At 40.1% G+C, this 23,240-nt stretch overlaps 1 protein-coding gene across 10 annotated transcripts in view; it reads left to right on the top strand.

The window, feature by feature from the left end:
- The window catches only part of LOC124275011 (zinc finger and SCAN domain-containing protein 21-like), a 126,303-nt gene that overhangs the window by 93,357 nt on the left and 9,706 nt on the right, over nucleotides 1–23,240 (top strand). The window contains exons 2-3 of one of the 10 annotated variants that reach the window (XM_046710457.1): nucleotides 20,127–20,524; nucleotides 21,805–23,185. The exons of 1 other annotated variant lie outside the window; for it this stretch is intronic. In XM_046710457.1, coding sequence (XP_046566413.1) covers nucleotides 20,127–20,500 — 374 coding nt within the window. In that variant the 3' untranslated portion in view covers nucleotides 20,501–20,524; nucleotides 21,805–23,185. Of the gene's footprint in view, nucleotides 1–20; nucleotides 388–1,905; nucleotides 2,241–5,042; nucleotides 5,435–6,941; nucleotides 7,616–7,641; nucleotides 8,249–8,888; nucleotides 10,244–13,245; nucleotides 14,693–20,126; nucleotides 20,525–21,804; nucleotides 23,186–23,240 lie in introns of those variants that run through there. 8 more of the 10 variants (XM_046710471.1, XM_046710461.1, XM_046710453.1 and 5 more) reach the window with 8 other exon arrangements.

Genomic DNA, 23,240 nt, shown 5'->3' with positions numbered 1-23,240 from the left:
CCACTTCTTGTTGCTTTCAGGTGTGAGAATGGATCTTGGTTGGGGCTTTTCTGGATATTCGCGAGTAGGCCGCCCTGGTGGCTCGGACCAGACAGGTTTTCTTCCCAACATTCCTATTGGTAACCATGGTAGTCGTGTTTCTCTCACTGAGGGTGGCAGCAGGGATGTGTGGAACTGTGAACTGTGTGGAAAAGGTTTTTCCAGTGCATGGAATAAAAAGCTGCATATTGAGGGTGTTCACAATAACGTGACTCATGCTTGTGTGTGTGGGAAGGTGTACAAGTACCCACAGGATCTCACCCGGCATCAGAAGAGGCAGTGTCTGATGACTCAGCAGCAGGGAAGGGGGGCAGACGTCAACAGTGGAAACATATAGAGGCTTTTGTGGTAGATTGAAGGGCAATACGACAAGTACTCTATATCAATATACCTTATCAGATTTTGATTGGTTGAGCATTACTCTTTGGTAGATCATTATTAGTACTTGAAATAATGTTAGTCGTGTTTTCCGTAAACAAAAATTTGTTTGTCAGTTATGGGAGGATGCATAAGGAACTTGTACTGCACCAGAGTTTAAATAAGTACCTTATCTTATGCACAAAAATTCTTAGGTTTATTTCAGATAGATACTTGGCTGCCTGAAAAGAATGATTTGCTGTACAACATTAGATGTAGATATGTTATGTTAGGGTCCACACTTTGTTAGCGAACATGGTCTTACAGATGAAGCTATTCTTTTTTAGGAATAAATGTCTTTTGTTTTACTGATATGACCAGATGTGAATTAAATTGTATTGTTATCGTTTTTGTCAGTGTTTCAAATTCCTAAACCCTTTTCTTTGAAGGTTGGTTTTAAATTCTTTTGAAATTTAGTAATTCAAAAGCATAATTTCCAACTGCTCATATCAAAATGTAACAAAAGTACACAACACTTTTGTTCATAACCTTTCTATTGTAATAGAGAATAAGGACCCCATGTAGATTCTGGATCCAGTGGACCCCATGTAGATTCTGGATCCAGTGGATCCCATGTAGATTCTGGATCCAGTGGATCCCATGCATGCTTGTTGTAAGTGGTATCTTTAATGGATTGGATCAGATTCGGTAAATTGATTGTGTCACTATACCTGAGTGAGTGAGTGTGTATGACTTTCCATCGCTTTTAGCAATATTCCAGCAATAATAATCCCCTGGGACACCAGACATTAGCTTCACACATTGTACCCAGGAGGGGTTTTGAACCCAGGCCATGAGCATAATGAGTTTACACATTAAAACCTAGGCTTCCCCGCTGTACACTGTGGGTCAGTGCTCGGCATTCACTCATTTTGTGTTGGTGAATAGGTTGTAACTTTGCAACATATTGGGATTTAAGCTCCTAACCTCCATAATCACACCAGGGTTTCCTTCATCTGTACATCATCACTGCTAATTTTGGAAATAAACCCATTGTTTGTTTTTAACCTGGACTAGGGCCGGGGATTTCTTCTGATGGTATTCAGTAGACTATTTTATGGAGAGATAACTCTGGTTGAACTGTTTTTGTATGTTACAAAGGGGCACGGTTGTGTTTGTACTTGTTGTAAGTGACTGACACGTTGGTGACCATCTTGTTTGCATTTACGAGAGATAAACACATTCTTTGTTTTTAAACCTGTGAAAAGTAGGCAATTCCTGCTGAAGGTGTTTCAGTGAACTATATTAAAGGGAGATAACTCTGGTTGAACTAGCCCTTCTATTTTTGTATGCTACAAGGGGGCACGATCATGTTTGTATTTGTTGTAGGTGATGTCATGTTGGTAACCGCCATGCTTGCAGTTACGAAGGCTACTGAATGTGTTTGAACTAGTTTTGAGAATCTTTGTTCAAGAATGGGAACCATAAACTTTCTTTTGTTACTTTCAGATTTTGGAAGTTCAATGGGTGGTCCCGGGTTTGCTATCAGGTCTAAGACATTGCACACAGAGGAGTATAGACAGTCAGCAGGTGCTCAGTTGGGTTGTGAGTCTAGACTTGGTGACAGGAAGGAGGTGTGGATCTGTGAGGAGTGTGGCAAACAGTTCAGTAAATCCTCCAACCGCAACACGCACTATAAGACCATGCACGGGAACGCCAGCTATGTATGTGTTTGTGGGAAGGCATATCGGTATCCTCAAGGACTCAACAAGCACAAGAGATGCTGCAGCATGTATCAACAGTTTCTCCAGACAGGGTCACTTTAGGCAGGAACAGTTCCAACCGTAAATATAGTTCCATTGAAATGTTTGGGCTGCTGCATACATGCTCTTGTTTCGATGCTGTATTGTGTGTATCAACAGTTTCTCCAGACAGGGTCACTTTAGGCAGGAACAGTTCCAACCGTAAATATAGTTCCATTGAAATGTTTGGGCTGCTGCATACATGCACTTGTTTCGATGCTGTATTGTGTGTATCAACAGTTTCTCCAGACAGGGTCACTTTAGGCAGGAACAGTTCGAAATGTAAATATAGATTATCAGTTCCATTGATTCGTTTGGGCTGCTACGGTCATGCACTTGTATCGATGCGGTATTGTGGATCAACAGCTACCCCAGACAGGGTCACTTTAGGCAGGAACAGTTCCAAATGTAAATATAGATTATCAGTTCTATGATTCGTTTGGGCTGCTACGGTCATGCACTTGTATCGATGCTGTATTGTGGATCAACAGCTACTCCAGACAGGGTCACTTTAGGCAGGAACAGTTCGAAATGTAAATATAGATTATCAGTTCCATTGATTCGTTTGGGCTGCTACGGTCATGCACTTGTATCGATGCGGTATTGTGGATCAACAGCTACCCCAGACAGGGTCACTTTAGGCAGGAACAGTTCCAAATGTAAATATAGATTATCAGTTCTATGATTCGTTTGGGCTGCTACGGTCATGCACTTGTATCGATGCTGTATTGTGGATCAACAGCTACTCCAGACAGGGTCACTTTAGGCAGGAATAGGGACAATATAAATTATCAGTTCCATTTATTCATTTGGGTTGCTACAGTCATGCACCTTGCTTCTTGTTCAATTGATAACTGATTCAGTTGAGATGGCCGTGTATTTTGATTTGATATTTTATCATACAGAACACTCTAATTCTATTTCTGAATTTTAGATACATGCTCTCTGATCCATGTTGTAGATGGCAGCTTTGTGTGAATGGCTGTCTTGTCTACTTTGGACCACACTTCATAATAACCTAAACTGTTTGATAACAGTAGGTTGAATGTTTGGTGATGCCTGCCGTCTGTTAACATCTGTTCTGTGGTGAGTTGTTTCACAGATGTTCACTCCAACTGCTCCACACATCACCTGTCAGGGGCTGTGGGATAGCCTAGTGCTTAAAGCGTTCGAACGCTGAAGATCCAGGTTCGATTCCCCACATGGGTACGATGTGTGAAGCCCATTTCTGGTGTCCCCTGCTGAGATATTGCGGGAATATTGCTAAAAGTGGCGTAAAGCTCAACTTACTCATCACCTGTCACGATGTGAGAGTGACCTCACTTTGAGATTGGGGTTAAAAGCCTAATTAAAGGCACCACAGTACACCAGCAGAACAGGGCCAGTGGTGAAATGAATTTTGAGTCGAGTCTCAGATCTACAGTTAATTAACTTGATCCATTCATATCATTTTCAGTGCTATTTTGTCTTTCCGTGAATCTGTCTTGGTGGGTAATTGAGACTATTTGATGGTTCTCTGCGGTAGTTTTCTGGCATTGATGGTTTTAGGGTTACATTGCGGTATTCAAGCACCTTGATCCTTGTTTATTGTATGTGGGATTGAAATCTGTACTCTTTCTGTTCCATGTGTTAGATTATTTGATAAAACAAGTTTGCTGCAACCAACCTACGAACTATCTCAATGGGTATATCATGTCGAGTTTGGGTCGCATTTCTAAATGTGGATTTAACCAGCATTCTTCAGCTTAATAATAATAATAATAATCTATTTCTATAGCGCCGAGTTCCAGCTAGACTGCTCACAGGTGCTTGTGCAGTTCAGTCTATTTCATTTCAAATAGATGTGTCTTTAGATGTTTTCGAACAGTTTGTAGACTTGGAGCGGATTTTAGCGACATAGGGAGGTTGTTCCATAGCATGGGAGCTGCACATTCAAAGCAGCGGTCCCCGTATTTGGTCCTGGATGGTCTGGTGATAAGCAGATCTTTATCTTGTGATCTAAGAGTTCTTGTTGGTCTCTGGTTGTTTAGAAGAGATGACAAGTAAGATGGAGCAGTGTTGGTCTTCAGGCACTTGTAGATAATGGTAAGCACCTTGAATTGTATGCGTCTAGCAACAGGTAGCCAATGCAGTTCTCTTAACCTGGGGGTGATGTGGTCTCTTCGAGGACAACGAGTTATTATCCTGGCGGCCAGCTTAACAAATGGATACCTGTAGTTTGAAAGTTCCATCATGCTGACTGTACATCCCCATGTACAAAGTGCAGTATCCACCGTAGATGTTCCACAATGGATTCATCTGCCTTTTGAAGCTTCTTTTGACAGATCATAAATCCAACCCTTCCATAAATGATCTGACTGACATGGTGAGAACGACCTACACCACAACGAAGCACATGTGACACATGTGGTCTCACCTTAGTGAGTTTGTTCAAAATTGCCCCTGTTCACCCAGCAGAAAATGGGTACCCGGTGGGATAAAGTCATGTGACTATAACCTTCTAGCACCTAACAGGCAGCTTTGGTTATCCGGGGTAATAATAATCAGGGTGTCAGCGCTTAGAGCATGCTTTGTTGCTTGGAGATCAGTGCATTATAAGACTTCTCATTATTATTATTATTATTATTATTACACCAACAAAACAAGCTTCATGGCAAACCAGAGGCTAGAATTGACGTTATTTACAAGAACCTTCCACAATTGTCCACAATTCATTCATAGAAAAAACACAATCTTTCAGTCTGTATAAGAATGAGATATCTCACCTTTATTTCTCTTCAATGTCTAATGTCGATGTAAGTTTTTGTTGGCAAAGTCTCATGGCAGTCTCCTTGTTACTTTCAGATTTTGTCTTGGGTTCAGTGGATGGGTTCAGTCGGTGTGGCAGTTCAGGGCGAGGTAGACCTCACACATTAACAGGGTTATGTCCAGACTCTTCTCCGCAGGAACTTGGACAGCAGTACAGGACATGGTTGATTCAGTGTGAAGAGTGCGGCAGGAGATTCTCTAATCCATCCAATAAGAACTTACACTTTAAGACTGTTCATGGCAACAAAACGTACACCTGTGTTTGTGGGAAGGAGTACAGATACCCGCAAGGGTTGAACAAACACAGGAAACATTGTTTCGTTTTTCAGCAGACAAACTCTGGGTCGTGATCTGATACTGGAAAAACTCAATGAAGGATACGAGGCGGTAGGGTAGCCTAGTGGTTAAAGCGTTTGCTCGTCACGCTGAAGACCCGGGTTTGATTCCCCACATGGGTACAATATGTGAAGCCCATTTCTGGTGTCCCCTGCCGTGATGTTGCTGGAATATTGCTAAAAGCGGCGTAAAGCTAAACTCACTCACTCACTCAATGAAGGATACACTGGTTGCAGCCTGTATGTTGGAACGCACACATGGGATATGAAAGACACATTCACTGAATTGCTCTCTTCTTGAGGACACCAATTTGATTCCCTTCTGTTGGTTGATTGGTTGGTTGGTTTGATGTTTAATGCAACACTCAGCAATTTCCCAGCTATATGGCGGCAGTCAGTAAATAAACGAGTTTGGACCAGATAATAAAGTGACCAACTGCATGAGAATCAATCTACGCAATCGGATATGATGATGTGTCAACCAATCAGCGAACCTGACCACCCAAACCCATTAGTCGCCTTTTACAACAAGCATGGGTTACTGAAGACCATCTAACCCGGATCTTCACGGGAATCCCTTCTGCTAATGACTGAGGGCCAACTGAGTGAAATCAGTATTATGTTCAGTGCTTTGTTACCTTAAGGCTGATTAGATAATGTGATCAGTGTTCCTGTCTTCATTGTTCAGGGAATACATTTCTGTTATGCTCAACTCTCGCCAGGACACATGCTTCTCTTGTATGTGGATCTGAGATGCTCAAAGGTCATATCACAGATACAAGTATTTTCTTCATCTGACTGCATCATGAAGCTGCCATGTATCGTCCTATCTCAACAACACGTCTACTTCTTCAGTTATCTTCTGTCTTTAACAAACTCTGGCCAAAACAATTATGATTGCTTGTGGATCTGTTGGAACCCAGAATTTCATGATGTTTGATGTGAAATGTCATAGATAATCACATACACAGTCACTTGTTGTTAACCCTTGTCCTCAGACACTTGAAATCATGTAATCATTACCTTCGACTCAAATTCCACTACATCTTTGTGACAACTTGGAGCTAAATCCTTGGCTTCTATTTTGACTAGAGAATGGCCACTTGTTTTGGGGTTTTGTTTTTGTTAGAATGTGGATATGTTTTATGAAATGGGTTAGTTCCAGACAAGGAATACTTTGTTTCAGGACATGATGTCTCTTCTGCTAAGAGTTTCTCCTTCAAGTCAGTGCCTGAATTGGAATGATGGAGTATTCAAAGTTGCAAGGTGTTCCTTGATTTATGATCAGGGTTTAGTTTTTAGGCTACTTAAGAATCAGGGCTTCATGCTGCTACTGTAAACATTTTCTCCTTACATACTGATGGAGTATTCCAAGTTGACAGAGATCTGAAGTGCCCCCTCATTTTATGATCACTGCTTTTAGGATGCATTGAATGAAATATATTCTTTGTTATAACCTGCCTCAGTACATTCATCTAATTTCTTTGGTGCTGTTTTAGTCCATTACCAAAACAGAAACTGATTTACGCAATATTTGAATACTATTTGCACCTCCTGATTCTGAGTCAAAATTACCAAATTTCCCTCTTGTTACTTTCAGATTTTTATACTGATACAAGCCAAGGTTTCGCTGGTACTTCAGCATCGAGTTGGTACCATGGTCATCCTCGAGAAATAGGGCAGCCATTGTCTGGGAACCTTAATCCCAGCAGCGCTATACGGTTCAGCCAATCTGGCGCTCTCCTTGACAGCTCCGGTTCCAGGAAGAACTGGCAGTGTGATCATTGTGGAAAAACATTCACTAATGGGAGGAATAAGAGATTTCACGAGGAGGCTGTTCATGGAAATGCAAATTATGCATGTGTTTGTGGAAAGGTGTATAGGTATCCAAGGAACTTGGCTAGGCACAAACTGCACTGTTCCTTGGTCAGTCAAATGAAGTCTACTCCAGACAAGGGTTAGCCTCTGTGCTTCTCTGTACCTACATTAGGAGAACTGTCGGGAAGGTACAGAGGCAACTCCTTTGGATTTACAAGACAGCTTAAAGCATCCAGTCTGTTGAAGTTTGTTCCAGGCAAGGGTTGGACTATGCATCCGTGTCTATTTGATTTGACTTTTTCTCTGGTGGATTGGTAGAGTGGGAGTTGGGATATCAGAAGAACTTGATAGGACAAGTTGTTAGCCTGACCAAACTGTCTTTGTGCTGTGGTACTGAGTTGGCATTGAAAACATGTCCCTGAATAAGTCTTGTTTTCATTCTTCTGATTCTTTTCAAGACATTTCAATTTTGTTGATTTCAGATTTGGGATGTATTACAAGACCAGGTTATGCCCGAAATGCCCAACACGCAAGTCAGTGGGAGCAGGTGCCCAGCACAACACACCCTAGAACTAGAGGCCCTGGAGGTTCTTGGTCTGATGGAAACCCTCAGTCCTCAGGGCCATCAGGTCGAGTGTCTTCTGCATTTTCAGGCCTGTTGCAGGACAAGACTCCCAGAGGGGATTATATGCCTTTAATGGCTGGAGGAGGAACAAGCATGAGAGGCTTCAACAGATGGTCAAGGGTCCCAGTGTCTTTTAACACTGGACCTAGTCCTGATGCTCTAGGACCAGAAGACAGTTTGACGTCCATCACGAAACCTATTTGGCCATGTGATCAATGTGAAAAGACCTTTACCAGTCAGCAAATGAGGAAATTTCATATTGAGGCTGTTCATGAGAAAGTGACGTACACATGTATTTGTGGGAAAGTGTACAAATATCCAACTGCATTGAGCAGACATCAGCGAGACTGTGTGGCATGTAAACAGTCTTTGCAGCAGTGAGGAAGGGAAATGTATTAGGATAACACCAGGAACTTTACTCATTCATTACCTCAGCAGTATGGGACAATCATGTTGTTAGTATATCTGGGGCGGTGGGGTAGCCTAATGGTTAAAGCGTTGGCTCGTCACGCCGAAGACCCGGGTTCGAATCCCCACATGGGCACAATGTTTCAAGCCCATTTCTGGTGTCCCCCGCCGTGATGTTGCTGGAATATTTCTAAAAGCGGCGTAAAACCAAACTCAGGCAGTCAGTCAGTTAGTATATCTTGGCTTCAGGAGTTGAATTGTATTACAAACTCCGACTAGGGTCATCTTGCTCAAGGGTTTTCACTTATCAAGCTTATCTCAGTCTGTCTTCCAATGTCAGTTGCATTTTGGACTTGGAATATTTTTGATCATGCAGAGAAAGATCCCATCGTGTATGCATCTATCCACATCAAATCTTGGAAGGTCAGCACTATGAAACATCTAGTCCTTCAGGATTTTTGCGAGTGTCTGACCAACAGTCACGTCTAAGCCCTTTTGGACCCATGGAGTCAGTGTGGTTCACTATAACTCAGAATTCGAATCTGTTAGTAAACATAAGTTATTCCTGTTTGTTTTCAGAAAGTATTAGCAGCATGTATGGATAATACAACTTTGAATTTATGTGAATCACTTTCCAACATGTAGTGCACCAGTATTTCTCAGAAATAAAATGCCAATTCCTGTTTCTGATTTCAGGAGGTCCAAGGTGTGGACTTAAGATTGCATCAAGTAGTTTCAGAGGTCTGTCGCCAAGGTTGAGTAGATGGCAATGCGAGCTGTGTTTGAAGACGTTTGCGTCCCAACAGAGCAAGAAAGCACATGTTGAAGCTGTCCATCATGATGTCACTTACACGTGCCTCTGTGGACACGAGTACAAGTACATGCAGGGTTTAAACAAGCATAAAAGAAAATGTGTTGTCTTCCTCAATCAGCAGTCTGTCGGGAGTCTCCACCTGGGTTCAGCTTCCAGCAGCTTTCAACGTACATCCCAGGACAGTTCAGACAGACTCTAATATCTTTCATATCTGGCAATATTTGGGCAGTTGCCATCTGGGTTCCAGCATCTTTCAACGTACATCACAAGAGAATTTTAAACGTTCATCTCTAATATCTTTTGTAGCTGGCAATATTCAGGCAGTCACCATCTTGGTTCAGGTTCCAGCATTCTTAAATGTACATTCCTGTGAAATCCCAGGAAATTCTTAAATGTACATCGCAGGAGAATCCAGACAGACTCTGATATCTGTTACAGCGTGCAATATTCAAAGATGTTCAGCGCACACCAATGCATCAGTGCAATCGTTCTGCATCTGTTGCCATCATCTGGTCCATTCACACAGCTCCCATCTGAGAAGTAACATAACATCATTGTCTCTTCTTTGTCATCTGAAAGGTATGAACTTCAAGGACGAGACTGGATGTATATCATGCTGGTAGTCTTCAAATAATTCAGTAGAGGTCACATTTATCAAGAATTCTTTTCTTTTTGAGTCCATTTTCTCTTCAGATTGCTTTACTGAATAGAGTTTGAGGCACTGTGTTGTCCTGTTCTCAACTTTTGATTTCATGATTTCTCGGAATGTCTTCATCAACCGGATTTCAGTTTGTTTCCAATGGTCCACTCTTCTGAGAATATCAGTTGAGTTTTTGTGTATTGTTTCGGAAGACAATTTCTTCATGGATTTGACCCATTTCCACTGAGTTGTCGTATTCTTCGTTTGATCATTTTAACTGGATACTTATTAGTATTGTGAAGGTCTTGATTTCATCAAGTTTATTTTAGTTTTTTGAAACAATATTTAAGGATTCTGTCATCAAGCAGATGGTATGATGATTGTGTAACGGGTTACACACAAATGCAGTGCATGTATTCCTCCTTTGTAAAATGTCCAAACACCAGATGAACTTGTTGGTTTAAACCAAGTTTTGCCTCTTTGTATCATATGTTGTGTATGGATTACTGACATCATGCTGATGTCTTTTTTTCTTACTAACTGGTCCTAAATGGAGGGGTTGGGGGAAGGGCAGAGGCTCGATGGGGTAGCCTACTGGTTAAATCATCAGCCCGTCACACCTAAGACCCGGGTACAATCTGTGAAGCCCATTTCAGGTGTCCCCTGCAGGGTAATGGCTGGAATGTAGCTAAGAGCGTTGTAAACTTAAACTCACACACTCACTCTTTTATTTGGAAGGAAAGGGGTGAGTTTAGTGGAGGTTCTGAAAAAAATGAAAGTTCTGTTCAAAAACACGGTTATAAATTTGAACATTAATTTGGGAGTTCTCATTCATTTTGGACAGGTGGGGACCGTTTAAGTTTGGGTTTGGGCATGAAAATAAGTTCCATACAAAGGAAGGTGGGGTGTCTATCAGCAACATATGACACAATGTTAAGACCAGACCCACCCACCACCAACCCAACTGCACACTACCAGTTTTGGATGTTTTAATTTTGATTTTCCTATTGAGAACCACCCATTGATGAATACATTCATGGTCATATTGAGAATGTTACACCATTTCTCTTGCATGTTAGGTTAAGAAACGTTATAAATATTCAGCCAGTTGAATGTAACCTTGGCCTTGTGAATCTGTATTGCTGATTGTCAAAAGTATGGACCAGGGCCTAGATTTTCGAAGCTCTCTTAGCGCTAAGATAGTTGTAAGTTAATGTTAATGTATGGCACTTATGACTATCTTAGCGCTAAGAGAGCTTTGAAAATCTAGGCCCAGGTGTTTGTACTTCAGGAAATGATTTCATGTATTTGAACGGTGAAATGGAAATCTTTCATTCACAGTATGGTGCAATATTCAAATTCATCTAACATATTAGAACCTAGATCTGAGGATAAATAAGCAGCATGTGTTTAAAATATATCTTCCTTGTTGCTATTTCAGATGTTTTTAGATTCCATTCTGCATAATCCAATATTTTAGTGCCACATATCATATATATTTTTGGAAAAAATTGATCACGATAATGAGCGAATTCTTTGTTTGTCCATTGTGTACATAGTTGTGTTGAATATTTGAACTGTGAATTATGTATATTGTCAGTTAGTGACTGCACATGACAATAGTGGAGGACAGACATGTCTGTCAGTTTCTGTAATGCTCCGTTCTACCATCAAAACTTGCTTTCACATCACTGAACGTAGTGGCCATGACCTTTATATGACCTTGGCAGTTCAGACAGGGTCCTAGTCAAAAGGGCCCCAAAATGGATACGTCAAAAGGGCCACAAGAGAGTCAATAGGCAGCAAACCCCTAGTCAAAAGGGTTGCATCAAAAAGTCAAAAGGGCCCCAGACCCCTTGTCAACAGGGCCCCATATAAAAAAATAATAATAACATCTTTTTTTAAAGTGTATTATAGTAAAAGGTTATACATCTATACAATGTATACTTTATACATACTGTTTCAGTTTTTGACAGATATGTTTTCAATATTTGAAAGAAAATGACAAAGAATAGATGTATGTGATGCCCTTTTGACTTTTTGATGCGGTCCTTTGACTTTCTTGCCACCCAGTTGACTTTTCTGTTTGGGGGTCCTTTTGTAATGTGGCCCTTTTGACCTGTTCCCGTTCAGATAAGTCCCACTGTTTCTGTAGTGCTGTGTTCTACCGTCAATACTTTCCCTCAAATCACTCAACGTAGTTGTCCATCACCTTAGGATGGCCTTGGCATTTCATGATGTGTTAAGTTGGCATGCTGGTTTGATGGGAACAATGGCTGATGCTGTGCAATGCTGTTATTGCTGTTGATCAGTATTTTTTAAGAACAAAGCTGCTTTGCCTTAGTTATACAGTTTCCACTTCCTGTAAACAAAGAGTATAAGTCAATGAGAGAATATGGATTGATAAGAAAAACTGCTGATGCTGGTCAACACTGTTGTTGCCATGTCTGGACTAACCTGACCTATATTCCCTTTTCATTGAAGAAACCGAGCTGTAGCCTTAGTTTCTGATTCCTGACAGTAAGGGCATGAGTGAGTGAGGGAATATGTCACTGGAATCCATGTTGAATGACTTAAAGAATTGCTACAGATACCATTGAACGAAAGTCATTTATACATCGTACTTGGTATGGAAATTATCACATAAGAGATAGTGTTATTGGGGCAATAAACCAGGCTGATCCTTTTTGGTATCTCTTTGTGGTAAATATGCAAATGAAGACACCTACACCAACTACTTTCAGGTTCCATACATGTATGTTCTCTGACTACTGAATAGCATTCCCTGTGTGAAACATAGTAGGATTTCCAGACTTATATTAAATTTAGTCGAAGGAATAATTATTATATCTGATGAATATGCATGTACAAATATAATACAACTAGAACCCAGATAAATGCTTCATTTCATTGTAGACTGGAGTTGGATTCATTTTTACTCTATTCTCCAAGGACTGAGAGACAATATAGGATTTTATCATGACTTTTCACTTATAAGATGATTTGGTATCATCCACAATATTTGGATCATTTTTTAACATCTTCTGCATGGATGTGAAGAAACAATTAATTCATTTCGATGCGCATAAAGTTTTTTCGTTGAAACCTTCCACAAGAAGTTTCTTGTTTTGTTTCAAGAATGTTTGGAATGTTTTATGTCAGATTGCAGATGACCTTTTTGTATTTGCAGCATGTGTGCAAACACTTTTTACACTCAACCGCATATGTTCTTGTTTGATATTTTGCAAAGTTGATCAATTTTGATATTGTCTCCTAGCAACTGTTCATTAGATATCTGGGGTGTTGATCAGTTTTGGTACTGATTCCTCACACAACAAATCATTATATAGCTTGACAGAGTTGATCAGTTTCAATACTGTTTCCCACACAACTAATCATTAGATAGCTGGGGAGCTGATCAGATTTGCTAATGTTTCCCACACAACTACTCATTAGATAGCTGGCAATGAAGAGGACGTCTGTTGATGTTTATTTTATGAGAGTTTATGGCTATGATGTAATAGAAGTCTTCAAATGATACACAATAATAACTGTTGATTGATATTGCTGTGACAAGATATAACTTTTGTTACTTTCAGGGTCATCAGTCCAAATGGCTGACTTAAGTCAACAGTACAGCGCTCACAGCAGCAGTTTAAACATTTTGGGCTACCAGGTTCAGAATCTAGAGCAGGATATACCAAACATACTAAACAGACAACACGTTTCTGTAGACAGTTTAGAAGGTCTCAGCTCTGTCCGAGGAAACAGGTCTGTTTTCCCGTGTCCAGAATGTGGTAAAGTTTTCACTGCTCTTCAGTCTGTGAAACAACACAGAGCAGCTATTCACGACAAAGTCAAATTTGTTTGTCAGTGTGGAAAAACTTTCTCTTTTCGAAACACTTTACAGCGGCATCAGAAATATAATTGTTTGTTGCTGAGACAATGAAGATCAGTTTCAAGAAAAACGCTTTACTTTGCCTTATATAATTGAGTCACAAGTTGTACAGTCACCTGAATCTTAACATGACACTTGTAATGGATGGCCAGTCAAATTACAGAGTTCTTTCATGATAGAAACAGAGATGATATACCACGGTTTTGTACAGACACAAAATGGAGGAATATGTGTTAAATTGACTCGGACCTTTCATTCCTAAGTCTTCCATAAATTCTCAGGAGTAAAATCAAAATTAATTGACAACCATTGTGTGATTTATCGTAAACTGACAAAACTCATTACTTTTTCTTGGACTTGTTTGTGTAGAGCTGTTATTTTGAATGAAGGGCCAGCTAAAGTCTCATGCAGAAAACTCATTTTGATTGGTTGTTGGTTTCAAGTTTATCGGTGAGTGATGAAGATGATAACATCACCTCCCACACAAAACTAAGGTGTTAATTAGTCAAAGCTATTGATCATGATAGAATAGTGATAAAATATACTGTATAGCCAGGAATAAAACCATCTTGGATAACCTTAAATTACGCAGTAATTTCCATTCAGTCATGTCGAGGCTTGTCACTTTTTGCCGTTCCGTGATTTCATCAGGAACCTGTTCAGAGACGCATTAAACCCAACTCACTCACTCACTGTGTATCATACTTGCACAGACCTGTGTAATCATGGTCCCGATACCGTCAGGTTATCACTTGTCTCCAAATCATTCTTGATTAGTTTTATCATTTTGTTAGAAGCATACTGAACAAATAAAGTTTGGTATCATGAACATTTTGAGGGATATTTTTCTGTTGTGAAGAGTCTTTTGCAATAATGCAAAAATATTCATGATCATATACTTTTTCTGTTCGGTCTGTATTGATGTAGACTACATTATATAAATATTTTAGCTTTAAAACATTTTGGAAAATGATCTCAGAGTAAGATCGTGCATCTGTTTCATGAAAGTATTTTAATATTGGTGATTTCATTCTGTAAATAATATTTTTGTCATATCATGACTTTATCGTGTATATGATGTAAGGATCTTATGATCATCTGGATATGATGTTTATTTGTAAGATATGTATTTGTATTTGTGAAATAAATGTGAATGTAAATAAATATTTGTTGATAATTTGTGTTTGTCTCTTTCTGGAAGAACATATCAAACGACAATGCTAGATAATTACTTGTCTCGATTTTCTGGTATTCACAAAGAGACTAAGCATGGGAGCAATGAACTGAGGATTAAAGGAATGCTGTTTGTTTATTTTACTTGACAAAGTATTTCTGAATTTGTACTCTAATGATTCTCCTGTGGTAGAAAATATATAACGTCAATGCTATAGAATAAGTATACTACCCATCAAAAGTTTAGACTCACTTAAAGCACTCAATATATGTTATGTATGTGTATATGGTTACATCGAAGATGAATTTCTCCACTAAATTGGGTGAACCAACTGCAAACATTATGCAGATGAACTGCACTAGGATCATGCATCAAATTGCTGAAAAGCATATGCAAATATTGTATATGTGACCTGATGCGTTTTGGTGTAAAGTTTTGTTAAGAATTCGCCAATTTTCACTCGGTTTCATCATTTATTGAACTCATGACAATAATCTTTCAACATTACAAATTTGTTTTACAGTACATCAGTTCATGTGTAAAAACAGTACCTTTTAACAGTATGGAATATTTTACAAAATTTAGTTCAGTAAGTGAGAGTAAGTGGATACATTTACACTAATGAGTGTAAACTTTTGATGGGTAGTATATTTTCGGTATTCTGACGAGATTAGTTGGACATAACAGGCAGCATAGTGGTGTGAATTATATGAAGGGATCATTGAACATCACTGAAAACACCGGGTGTTCACCAGGTGTTCACAGAGAGAGTGAGCCATGACCTGAGTAACAAATACTGTTCCTTTATTTATCTAGTATTTATGGAAGTATACTGAATCAAACCTCTCTCAAACTGTTTACCTGTGGAGATTTCTGGTCAGAACTGTTCGCATCCAACCTAAGCTGGTCATCAATGGTGACCACAGTTGTTCAAAACAACCAAGTTTAGAGTGAGTGAGTGAGTATGGTTTTACGCCACTTCTAACAATATTCCAGCACTATCACAGCGGGGGACACTAGAAATGGGCTTCACACATTGTACCCATGTGGGGAATCAAACCCGGGTCTTCAGTGTGGACTAGTACAAGCAACCACACGTAAGCACATCATGATATTAGTAAAATAATCTTAAATATGATGTTAAAGCCAATTGTTCATAATCCCTACTACATAAATGTCACGATTTGATATCCCATAATGATAAGTGATTTGCATCATTCTTACAAACTCAGTAACTGCACACACATGCACACATGTATGTGCATGCATGCATTACCATAGGAATGTCACACCACTCCCTGATTTATTATGTTATGCTGATACATTGTGCTGTAACTGGTGCACTGTTCAAGGCTGTGTTAAAGAGCCCTGATCCAGAGCAATTAATGCTTCATGTCAACAGTCTAATTACTAGGGGTGAAACGGTATACCGCGGTATTAGTAGAACCGCAGTATTTTGCTTTCGGTTTGGTATACTGAAATGCAATCCAAAAATTCGGTATTCTCGGTTTTCGTACCGTCATTTTATTAACGTTTTAAAACTAGGGGTGTCACGATACACCAATCTCACGATACGATACGTATCGCGATACATAATTTTCGCGCCTTTTCATAGAATTACCTTACCGGCAACGTACGTGCTCGCTGATTGGTCCATCAAAATAGTCTAGCCAATCACAAAAGCTGTTAGTTTCCAACCTATTTTTTTTAAGTAAATCTAGCTACATCTATTTATCGAAGCGATCTCGTATAATTTTACTATCAAGACTTTGAAGGAGATGGATATAGCATACAAATTTGAATCGATAAAGTTTTAAAATAGGAATCGATACACGCAAGCATGTATCGCATATCGTATCGTCAGTAAAAATGTATCGATGCATCGCGACACCCCTATTTAAAACCTTTTCTAAAATGTCTTTTCTTCTATCTAGTCATGAAACGACAGTTTTGTTCATTCAAAATAACAAAGATTATGGTTATTGTTTTTGCATGTTATTAAACAATGAAAGGTTTGGCACATGTCAATTTTCTGTATTATGATCATATCTCATATACCGAACCGAAACGAACCGAACCAAAGGCCTTGTACCGCAATACGTACAGTACCGTGGTAAGAGCGTACCGTTTCACCCGTCCTAATTACATCCTGTAGCTGCCAGATGGTCAGTCCCTGCTCCCTTGACCATGACGGACATGGGGACTGGGCAGCTGTCCACCTTGGCAGAATTTGTTCAACCTAAACAATGAGACAAGGGTGGATGCCCTTCAGATGCCGTTGTTTGAAAATATACCTGTTAGTTCAAGTCTGATTGTAATAGATTCTAAGATGCCTAGCCATTAGAACAATCGGAAAAAAAATACATTATCAGACAATAAAGGTATAGTGTTTTGATGACGTAACAAGTGAATGACGTTATCCCGTCACTGCGCCATTCTAGTGTGCCCCCTCGTGATCGAACCATTTTACATTACGTCACAATGTAAGCGACGTCACGATGCATGTCAGTTGTCATCGCCTCGTACGGCCTCCTACAGTAAACTACACCGTTGCATCCCGTTTCTTGGTTTGCAGTTGCTTCATGCAGCTAGCATCACTGGTGGAAACATTACGTTTATGTTTTACGATGGTTAAAATGTGTCAATTCGACTCACAAGTTTTCAGCGACAGGTAACGTTCGCAATGTTTACATTCCCACAATGCAATCGTGGAATGTCGCTTGACTACTCAGCTTCATCTGGATGTACTGATCTAAACTTACGTTGGTAGTAGAAATGCGACGTTCATATTGCCCCATATGCTTTACGTTAATGACAGATGTAATTAAAATAATTTAGAGAAGATATTTAATCCTAACGTAAACCGTCATCAAACTGTTATCATTTGTTTTTTCTGGTAACGTTCGTCTTAACGTAGGTGGGCAGACACATCCATAGAACAGCACGCCAGTTAGCCCTGTGCGAGGATTCTTAATTTAGGTCACCGACACCGTCGTTTGTTTTCTGCCTTAAATTAATCGTAATTACTAGTATCCTTAGAAAGTAGTGAATTTGGCATCTTAGAAAAGAAGTACAGTTCGCTCTACCACCATGTATAGTGTAATAAAGCACACTTTATAATAGTTCAGGGCGAAAGTGTGCTTTATTACACTATACATGGTGGTAGAGCGAACGGTATTTCTTAAGTATCCCAGCAGTGTAAGCTTTTTCGGATTTTCTGATGCATAGATGGTATGATGACTGATCCAATTTGATCCTATTTCTGACAACACTCTCCAAATAATTTCAAGACAAAACTGTATTTCATCTTTGTTGATCAACCCTTATACTACCAATTACACTTGCGGGTGGTGCAGCAGAGATCGCAACCCAGTCAAGAATTCTGGGATATCAAGCGGGTAGTCGCAGGGGAAATACATTAACAAAAGCAATAACCCAGGAATTGCTCAGTCACTTGCTGATGTCATGTACTGTTACCCATAAAACTACTTCTGTATCATATTACATGACACAGCCATTAGAAGACCTCATTCAGTTGTTTGTTGTTGTTTGTTGTGTAACGTTGGTCTCAGTAATACCCCAGCTGTATAATAGCTGGGGTACAAACATGAGTCTGAATGGAGATTGTGGATCACCAATCCATGCTGTCCAGTATGATGAAATGCAGTAACACTATTCCCCCTGACAGCTTCATCCATTTGATGTCCTCTTACAATGAACATTGGGGACCTGGGCCCCGTTTCACAAAGCTCTCGTAGCCCTAAGATCTCGTAACTTTTCTCGTAGCATTCGTACCTCCTATACTGTAACATAGGTAGTACGAATGCTACGAGAAAAGCTACGAGATCTTAGGCTTACGAGAGCTTTGAGAAACGGGGGCCCTGATCCAGTATCACCATGGAAACCTGGTTGAAACTGTGAACCACAGCCCTGGAGGGACTGCACTTAATTTCAAAACATCCTTTAGAATGTTTGGTGTTTTAGCCTAGTAGTTAAAACATTTGCTCATCACAGGTACAATGAGTGAAGCCGATTTCTGGTGTCCCCAGCCATGATATTGCAGGAATATTGCTGAAAGCGGCATAAAACTCATCTCACTCACTCACTTCCAGATTTTTGGACAATGTGTGTGGATTGAAGGACTGAGAGGCCCCAGTTCTTTATGGGCGAGATGATGTAGCCGAGTGGTTAAAGTGTACACTCGTCATGTTGATGATCTGGGTTCGATTCCTCAAAATGGGTGAAGGTTACAATGTGTGAAGCCCATTTCTGGTGTGCCCTGCCATGGTATGGCTTGAATGTTGCTAAGAGCGGCATAAAGCCTCGTTCACTCACTCACTCCCTGTGAAATGGCGGCGACGCCATTTTAGTGTGGCATCCCTAATTTACACTGAGCATCAGTACTGAAGGGTGTCAGACATATGCCATCAAACATCAGCAAGTCTGTAAGTGATCTGCAGATGAAGATCGTGTTGTTTATACATTTGTTCAATGAAACTGGTAAAATGGACAATGACGATTAAGAACAATGAAAAGTGCAATATTGAAGGTTATAGAAAAAACTACCATGAACACATGCATGAATGCAACCAGTAGTTCAGTTTAGCCCATGCATGTGCAAAACATGGCAAGTAACAGTCAGTGTGGGTATATAATGATTCATTCCAGATGCAACATAACTGCTATATTGGAAATTGAAACTGAACCAGTACAATCAGGCGCTATCATCACCAATCCTTCTTACCTGTTGTAATATGTAGTGCTACTAGTGGTTATCGCCCACAATACGCAGATCGATAATCAGAGCTCAGTAAGCGATCAATAATAAGTTTTAATCATAAACCCCACAACAAAATTCATGTAGTCACTGACTGGACACAATCATTGTGCAATATGAAACAGGCACTGATTAATGCTCCGATCAAGATGATCGAGGATACTACCTAGCGGATACAAATATGTCGTTTCCATTGCAGTTCTATGAGTCAGGAAACTGCATCAGTTGTTTGCTTGATTTAACAAACATAACAATACGAAACATATATTCTAAATTCTTTATATATTGATTAGTCTTTCGAGCCCATCAATAATTGCTGATGCAAGCGACACTGATCAATTAACCAATTAATCAATCAATCACTCCACCTACACCACACACCGCCACGCCATGCCACCACACTACACCTCCACACCACACTACACTACACCACACCACACACCACACACCACACCACACCACACCACACCACACCACACTACAGCATTACATGACTACTTTACGTGACTTTCATTTCATGCAAGAATCTTTAAAGTTATTATGGATGCCTAATTATATACGTCAAGATAAAACAATGCTATGCTTCATCAACGAGACCTGTCATCTACCCTGAATGTTTTGCTACTTCCAGATCATGGACTTCTTGAAGCATACGACAAGCCATGTGGACTTAAGGACACACATGACAGCAGTTATGGACAATCCTTCTTCTGGCCGGGACAGACTTCAGGTCCCTCTGCCACCAAACATTCCGATGCTAGTGGTGTCATCCGTAGTTTGAGTGATTCGCTTGCGGGAGTCAAACAGCTTTCAGGCGAGTCACAGTTTCCGTGTGACATCTGTGGTAAAGTGTTTTCACAGTCTCGGTACAGAAAGCGCCATCTGGAGGTGACCCATTTCAAGCTGACCTACCCCTGCGTGTGTGGCAAGGTGTACAAGTATGTCAGTGCACTGCAGAGACATCAGAAGGCTTGCAGCCATGCACACACAACATTTTCTCAGTGATGTCTGCTGCTTGATGACATTGTGGTGAATATGTCTTGTTATTGCTTTTGATTAAACTTACCTAGATTTTGCCTTAGAAAGTATTTCTTTCAATGAAACTTACCAATACTTTGCCTTGTAAATGATATCTGGTTAAGTAGAGTTGTTTTTTGCGTTGTTAAATTGAGTGAGTGAGTGAGTGAGTGAGTGAGAGAGATAGATTACTCTTAGCAATATTCCATCAATATCATGGCAGGGAACACCAGAAAATGGTTTTAGACGTTGTACCCATGTAGGGAATCACCATGTACCCATGTAGGGAATCATCTTTGGTGTGACAAGCAACCACTTTATCCACTAGGCTACCTCAATGCCCCATTCAGAGTGGCAGAGGAAGTACAATGACACGATCCACATGGTTTTCTGAGCTGTTCCCCTTCACAGTATACATATAATGTTAATCTAGCTGGGACTTTCACTTTCATTTTCTCTTTGGACAACCAGGAAGTGGTAATAAACTTTCTCTATAATTGAATCAGTTAATATTGCCTTGTATCAATACTCCACTGATTATTTTTTCATTCAAAATTGTACATCAATAAAAACACTTCCTTGTTTGCTATTTATATGAGAGACACATGAGTCATTACATCCTGCTAACATGGAGTATAACGACATATTGAAATATTGATGTATCAGTATTGCAGTTGTTTACTCTAGTACTTGCATAAGTTTGTTTTGTTTGTTTTTTGGTCGTTTAATGACAAGCCAATGCTTTAACCACTAGGCTACCCCACCGCCGCAAGGATTATGACAATTTCAGATGAGAGTTCCCTTTGGTGACAAGGAAGAAAATGGCTGCGTCTGAGGCTGCCAGTTGTACTTAATTAATTTCTGTTCCATTGATGCGTACAACTTTACAGTTTGTGTTGTATTACTCACTGGCAGGGATAGAATTTGTAGCTTATCCTAAAAATTACCAAAATGAAAAATTTCGAAAATTTTGGTCTGCATGAAAACCTGACAATGAAGGTCAGTGATTAACAAAGACATCACACAGCATAATATATAAAGCCATCACAAATGAGCCGTGATGTCATCGACGTCACGTAACAATAGACTATGGGTAAGTACCTACCTGTCACTGGTGAAATGTGGACTTCTATCAAGTTAAAGTGGCCTGCAGATTTACAACAACATGCCTGCATACTTATGATAATTTTATCCATTTTTGCCATAATGAAAAACATTTAGTATGGTGGAAATAGTCTCAATCTTCTCTTCGGCTTATAACATTGTACATTGTCTCCCTTTACTACTTGCAGGTTTTCTTATCGAACCAAGACGTTGGGAGGAGAGAAAACAAGCAAGATTTTCTCACTTGACATACCGCAGAACACCCCTTGCTACATTCCTTCATCCTCAGGAAGCCGGTGATGATGACATTCTTGATGCAGGTGCTTGGGGAGGTTCGGGACACTCTGCTGGAGGTGCTCCTGAAGGTGCTTACGGAGGTCCTGATGATCTCGGACAGTCTTCGGTTCACAGGAAGAGGTGGATGTGCCCACATTGTGGGAGGGAGTTTACTGCTAAACAGGTCATGATGGTGCACATAGATGCTATCCATAACAATGTGACACTGCCTTGTGTGTGTGGGAAGACGTACAGGTATCCATTCGCTCTCAGGAGGCATAAGAAGAATTGTACTGTGCATTTACAATCACTGGTGTGACATTTGGAGATCTGGCTCTTTGGCCTTTATTGTCATTTGCTGGTTTTGTAGTCAGTGATACAGACCTGAAACAAATACAGTATGTCGCTGTGTGTGAAACAACTCTTCGTGTGAGGCAACCCCCCTGCTAATGTATGCACCCCATCTATAAAGCTGGACATTACCAGCTGAACCTGAGTGAGTGAGTGAGTGAGTTTAGTTTTACACAGCTTTTAGCAATATTCCAGCAATATCACAGAGGGGGACACCAGATATGGGCTTCACACATTGTACCCATATGGGGAATTGAACCTGGGTCTTTGGCGTGACGAGCGAATGCTTTAACCATCAGGTTACCCAACCGCCCCCAGTTGAACCTGAAATGGATACAGCTTTCACCCTATGAACCCCCTTTCTAGGGGCAGTGGGGTAGCCTAATGGTTAAAACCTCCACTCGTCATGCTGAAGACCTGGGTTCAATTCCCCACATGGGTACAATGTGTGAAGCCCATTTCTGGTGTCACCTGCCATGATTTTGCTGGAATATTGCTGAAAGCAGCATAAAACGATACTCACTCACCTCTAATTCTAGGTACGAGAAACTCACCCTATGCACAACGATATACAGTACATGGAATAAAGCCCATAGTCCATAATAATTGGCAAATCTAGATTAATATAGTTTCTGAAATTGAATAAGTCTTTTGGCTCCTGTTTAGTCTATTTTATTAAATATTTTAAAATTGATTTTCTTACTGCGAAATATGTTAATTTCAGAGATTAGATGTCCATCTGCTTTCTTTATGAAGGAGAGCTTGGTGCCGTTGTACAAAACATCCTTAGTGCTAAAGTGATCTTAACTCCCAATACCTCAACATAGACTTACGATAGTCTTAATGCTAAGATTGTTTTGTACAACGGTGCCTCAGCATTGGTGGTGCTGACTTGCATGTGTTGAGCACACCAGAAACCTTTTATCATTGTAAGTCCCACCTTTCCCGATTTGTTTCTAGTTTGTCACACCATCCATGTTGATGTTGGTTTCACTTT

Source organism: Haliotis rubra, unplaced genomic scaffold (genome assembly GCF_003918875.1).
Source record: "Haliotis rubra isolate DU_JTF1 unplaced genomic scaffold, ASM391887v1 Scf197, whole genome shotgun sequence".
NCBI classification, from domain to species: domain Eukaryota; kingdom Metazoa; phylum Mollusca; class Gastropoda; order Lepetellida; family Haliotidae; genus Haliotis; species Haliotis rubra.
This window is presented reverse-complemented; position numbering and strand designations above follow the sequence as displayed.